The 6570-nt window shown below is 32.8% G+C and overlaps 1 protein-coding gene across 2 annotated transcripts in view; it reads right to left on the bottom strand.

The window, feature by feature from the left end:
- The window catches only part of LOC106868002 (transmembrane protein 39A-A), a 55029-nt gene that overhangs the window by 16174 nt on the left and 32285 nt on the right, over window positions 1-6570 (bottom strand). The window contains exon 6 of one of the 2 annotated variants that reach the window (XM_052975712.1): window positions 3920-3949. The exons of the other annotated variant lie outside the window; for it this stretch is intronic. Within the exon in view, the coding sequence (XP_052831672.1) occupies window positions 3920-3949 (30 nt within the window). The remainder of the gene's footprint in view (window positions 1-3919; window positions 3950-6570) is intronic. 2 annotated transcript variants of the gene reach the window in all.

Genomic DNA, 6570 nt, shown 5'->3' with positions numbered 1-6570 from the left:
TATATATATATATATATAAATTATGAATATATATATTTCTATACATATAAAAATTATATATATATATTTCTATACGTATAAAAATTATATATATATTTCTATACATATAAAAATTATATATATATATTTCTATACGTATAAAAATTCTATATATATTTCTATACATATAAAAATTATATATATATTTTTCTATATGTCTAGTTTTTTTATTATTATTTAAGGAGGAAATGAAGCTGGCTAAGTTATACATGAGACTATAACCCATCTTAATTACTCTACTATTAATAAGTTTTGAATACCCGTTATTCTTATCAAAGTGTTTATTTATAATGTTAAATATTAGCTTAGCCAAGTCGGTTTTTATTTGCATCACATATGCAAATGTGAGTCAGTTAATGTCTCTCGTTTTTCCGGTTATCTTGCCGAATGACATGTTTACAGCTGTTAGAGTGATGCATATGGTGTATATGTTTATTATCATTAATCTTTTCATCTAAGCTATGCACATAAATACCGTCATTGGTGGTGCTATGACTAGGTTTCAGCAAAAAATACTTTGAGTTATTACTGTAGTCTTTGTAATTAGTGATGAATATTATTCTCATAATTTTCTTTGGCAGCAGAAATGGCTGTAAGCAATGTTCGAGTTTCGTATTAAAAAATATTTAACTGATGGTAGTCAATTTGTTTGTTGATCAAAAGTTTTCTCCATAGTCCACAGAAAACTAATTGCATTCCTTGAAGAAAATGACTTGCTGACTGACACCCAGCATGGATTTCAACCAGGTAAAAGCTGTCTAACATATCTCTTGCAACACCACAACTGGGTGTTAAAATAGCTGCTAAATGATTCAAACATGGATGTGATAAATCTTGACTTTACAAAAGCCTTGGACAAATTTGATCATGGTATGATATGTCACAAACTGCATGATCTTAGCATGAGCGGAAAACTTGGAGAATGGCTGCATGGCTTTCTAAAAAATAGACGTCAGACAGTGGTGGCCAATGGAGCCACCTCCAAGGAAACACAAATAGCAAGTCATGTTCCACAGGGTACTGTCTCAGAGCCACTGACATTCATAGGGGCCCTCTCAGACATGCCTTCAGCTGCTCAGATGGCCACACTTGCTAGCTATGCAGATGACAAAAAAATCTATCAGACAATACAAAATCCTGAAAATATTGCACATCTGTAACGGGAGTTGGACGCAATATACAGGTGGGCTGAGGACAACAACATGCAGTTTAATGCAGGAAAACTCCAGGCCCTACACTACCAGCACACAAAGCTAAACGACATACAGACAGGATACACGGGAGGAATTGCAATCTCTGAATCAAAATCAGGGCTGACCAAAGACTTGTGAGTGGATTTGGTAGATGGAAACTGAAAGAAGCCAGTTGTATATATGTGTATGTGTATTTATGTGTCTGTGTTTACATCCCTGTAACTTGGCAGTTCAGCAAAAGAGACTGATAGAATAAGTACTAGGCTTACAAAGAATAAGTCCTGGGGTCGATTTGCTCGACTAAAGGCAGTGCTCCAGCATGGCCACAATCAAATGAGTGAAACAAGTAAAAAAGAATATAAATTTTATATACATATATATATATATATACACACACATGTACATACATATATATACACATACACACACATATATATAAGGTATATATATATATATATATATATATATATATATATATATATATATATATATATATATATATATATAACATATTGAAACAGGTATGTAATGTACATATAACACACAAACACACACACACATATAAATATTTAAACAGATATATAAGGTATAAGTATAATATGCATTTTATATTTATATATCTCGCACACAAGGAAAAAGTGTGTAAATATGGAACAATATGTATAATGAAATCTAAATAGTGCCAATGCACAAAGGAAAGCTGAATGTGAAGTAAACTAAAATCTTAAAGCATAAAGAATGGAATATAACCCAGGAACTAAAGGTTGGTAGATTTATAAGAAATGACTAATGAATCTTTTTCTCTTTTTTAGACATTCATAAATTATTGTATTATATAAAACTGTAACTGTTACATATCTGAGTTTAATTAGTTATTACTATTGTAACAAATTAATCAAACTATTATAAGCCTCATTATAGTGTGTCCATATACACTACCACTAACTATATTTTGTAATTCTCTACAGGAGCCCTACATTTCACATATATACACATATCCTAAGGTTATCAATGAACCTAGAAACTTAAGGTTTTTATAATGTTAATTACTTAATAATCTTCAGTCTAAACAAAATATATACCATTAACCCTTCACTACATTTCGTTTGAGTTACATATTTACTTTGGCACAGATAATATGGCTGCATATTTCAAAAGTTTGTGTTACTACCATATAGCTTCAGGCAACTTGAGCAAACATCTTTCAGTCTTCAGTTGACTCATTCAATGTGAGTGAAATTCTGTAGATGGAACTGCACAGAAGTCTATCATATATAGTTCTGAGCAAGATATTTAACTGCATCCAAGGTGAGACTCCAGCTTGGGAGTTCAGGAGTTTTGGGGAGTGTGGAGTTATTCCTTAATCATTACTACTGTCAGGTCCACTCTGATCTGAGGTGATGACAGTATTTGTCAACAACCTCAGTTATGAGTCAAATAGCAGAAGAGAGAAGGCCCCTAGACATGTCATATAGGCCCACCAGAATATGGACATGTCCTGATGTCACATGAACCAGTCCCCCTGCCTAAAGGTTAAACAATTCTTGTGGTTCAAATGTAAGCTTGGGAGAGCAGGAGAATAGACGGTGAATAAACCAGCAGATAACAGAAAAACTAGTGCTTGATGTTTCCCAAGAAAAATCATGAATCTCCAGACTTTGGCATGGTGGGCCATAATTACCAACACATGTATGTATGTATATGTATATATATATATATATATATATATATATATATATCATGTATGCATTCATGTTTGTATGCTTATATCTGTCTAAGGAATCAGTGTTGCTTATATTTGATCTTTTAATAATGTCCTATAAATTAGCAGTTCAACAAATAGATTGATAAAATAAATATCAGGCTGACATAATTACTGGTGGTGGGGTTGATATGATCAAGCAAAGCCCTTGACTCCAGTTCCTCTACATTCCTGGTGCCTCTTCACCATCTTCCATGCACTGCATATTAGCTCTGGTGTTATCTATTGCAATCATTGACACCAATTTTGGTGTCAGTGGGCAGAAGTATGGCTTTGTGGTTAAGAAGTTTGCTTCACAGCTACAAGGAATATCAAACTACCATAGAAAAAAGTTTATTATTAGAGTTTCATAACTGAAGATATGCTGAAATCAGTTGCAGGATTTCTTCAAAGGGAAAAAAGTAGCCTGTGTAACCAATTTCTCAGAATTTTTATTAGTAGATAATACAATAAGTGACCAAAATATTATATTCAAAACAGTAAAAAAAATGAAACAAAAGAATAGAATGATTCTATGAAAATTTTCATAATCTTTAAAACAAATGCTTTTATTTGTGGGTAGAACTGAAATGAGTAATATTTCAATTATTTTCATCATTTCAAAACTACAACTGGTATTTTTAAAGACCTCCAACATTTAATATTCTTTGAGCATGACTTTCTTTTTTTATTAAATAAAAACAGATGCACGATATTGTTTTGTAATAACAAATGACAATATGACAACAGTAGTTAAAATGTGTGTGAGCCAGTAACAAAAAGAAACAATTAATTTTTAAAAAATATTGATGAATATAACATAAAAAATAAAAAAATAAAAAAATTAACAAAAAACAAATCCAACCAAAAAAAGTATGACCATAATTGAGACAATGTCTACAGCAAGTTGAGGCAGCAAAACAGTTAAAGAGGTATGTGGACTTACCCAACAGGAGTCACAATTGTTCTGCACATGCTAGGGGGGAGCAAGAAAGAATAGAAAAGAAAAAGAAAAAAAAAGAAAAAAAGAAAACAATCAAAGTTAGTGACTGCATAGGAACTCACTGACGAACAGACGACGAAGACGATAGGCTTAACTCTCTCATTACTATTGTCTTTACATGAGCTTCTTTAGTAGCTGGGTCGCTCCTTTGGGGAAGGGGGTTCCTTTAAATGATGGAAAGAAAAGTAGTGCCAAAGAGAAGACCAGGGCACTCCTTTAGATATAGCACTGATAGATTCAATTTGTCTTTGGCACATCCTCTAATAATTCAATGAATATCTGTTAGGTAATTTGTTTTGCTGTGAAATTAGGCCCAGGACAGTCACTTTGGCATTTGGATGAAAACTGTATTGACCTCTTTCAGTGTTGCTTAAAAATTCATCAGGATTCAATTGTCCTTCTCCCAAACTGCTGAAAATAGCAGCTGAAGGTTACTTTTTTAGAGGACTAATGGGCTGGAATCAATAATTTCTACCGTCCATTATAGTGTGTATGTGTGTGTGCTTATGACAGGGATGAGTGGGAGATAGTTTGGACTTTACAGACAGCAAGTACTGTGGAAAGAACAAAAGTCACCAAAGCCCCACTCCACACACGACTCACAAACACTTGTGGAAGTGAAAGTAAAACTTATTTTCTAAGCTCACTGTATTCTATAGTCTCATTCCCCAACTGTAGCTATTTTCTTCTTCAAGTGACCGCAAGCAAGATTATGTGTCACAATGCTGCACCAGGAATTACTGTCCTCCATTAGCTTTGGTAGACCCTCAGTTTCGTTCATCTGCAAATAAACATCTCCTTCTCTTTTAGGGTGTGGAAATCTTCCGAAATATAACATCCAATATGGCCTATCTATTCAACATGAAAGCAGTGACCAGTAAAATCTGTCCTGCACTGAGCAATAATAATAGAATGATAGGTGAAATGTGTACATAAATCTCATCATCGGTGTTGTGCTCATACTGAGATGTTTTGAGCCCTGGTGAGAAGCTTAGGTGTATGTATTGTTAAGGCAGTCTTGAAACCCCTTTTTGTAGCTACTTCAACTAATTAGAAATCATTAACCCTTCTGATACCAACCCACCTGCAACTGCTATTTCTATGTCACAAACTTCCTGTTTTAAAGAGATCTAAATAAAAAATTTCCATCAAAATTTCATGTTAATTTATATTGGAAACACCAACTTAATAATGACTGACTTATTTTACTATATTCTTCATTATTTTAAAAATTAATTGAAGTTAAAGCAGCATATTTCAATGGAAATATGGTAACTAAAGACTTAATAGTTAATTTGGTCATACAATCCATCAAAAGAACAAAGATTACAAAAACTCACAAGAAATGCGCATGCATGATTATGCATGCGTGCACACACGCACACTTGTAAGTATAATTTGTCTTTTCTAAATTCAAAGGTAACTACGCACAGTTTTGATTCCCAATAGTTACAATTTCAGTTCTTACTTTTCATGAATACTATTAACAAAGCCCAACAACATCAATTTGTTGTGGCTGTTTAGCCCTAACTAAGCCTTACTCAAGTAGATCTATAATCAAAGATATTGTGACCCTGACCATCTCATGTTTTTGTATATCTAGGACAAAATTGCTTGGCGAGTCCTTATATTTTCAAAAAAGATCAGGTGTGATCTAAGGAAGATTTGGCTGCTAATTCTAGCAAAATGAGTCACTACATTGAGGTATCTTTGGTTTTCTCATTCATTTCACTTCCTTCAGGCTGTGGAAAACAGGTAGTGTGAAAAAGAGAAGGGAAGAGTTGTTTTTAGTGAAATAACTGCTATGTTCAATATGTCTTGAATACTATGTATATAATAATTAGTCTGGTCCCATCCTTCAGCCAGTAAAACTTAACAGTGAAAATGAAGTTCACAAATAGCATATTCAAACACATGGAAAATGTTTATTTTCTAAGTTCTCAAGAAAATATACAGTTTCCATCCAAAATTGAGAGCTATTTTCAACTTGTCATATTTGCTATTGACAAAAATATAGAATAACAAAATAATACTTAGTTTTTATATTTGGTTTGCAAAATTCTTGATATGAATTTGTGTGTTGAAGCATTTTGTTGTGTCTTGGGAAATTCATAATGCCAACAAATTAAAATAGTACATGCCATGCACAATTACAATTTCATTCTTTCTATGGGAAAAGGTGGAAGGGAAGACATAAGTTGATTTTGACAGGTTAGATTTGCCTTGCACACCAACTGCTTAATAATTAGAGAATTTGATCCTACAACTATTAAAAAGAAATTCAATCACAAGAGCCCTAACAGATCAACACATACATAAATGTGAAGGGAAAATTTATTTTTTAAGTTGTAAGGCAAATAATGGTTGGCATCGAAACCTATACTGTTCAGATCCTATTTGACTATTAGTGTTATTAAGAATTTAGTTGTTAAAACACATGGTTTCAAGTTCAGTTCCACTGCATGGCAACTTGGGTAAGTGCATTCTACTATATCCTTGATTTGACAGAGCCCTGCAGATGAATTTGGTAGACAGAAAGCGAAATAAGCCCATTCTATATATATATATACACATATATATATATATATATATAT

This window comes from Octopus bimaculoides, chromosome 22 (assembly GCF_001194135.2).
Source record: "Octopus bimaculoides isolate UCB-OBI-ISO-001 chromosome 22, ASM119413v2, whole genome shotgun sequence".
In the NCBI taxonomy this organism is placed as follows: Eukaryota; Metazoa; Mollusca; class Cephalopoda; order Octopoda; family Octopodidae; genus Octopus; species Octopus bimaculoides.
Note: the sequence above shows the minus strand (reverse complement) of the source record. Positions and strands in the feature narration are given on the sequence as shown.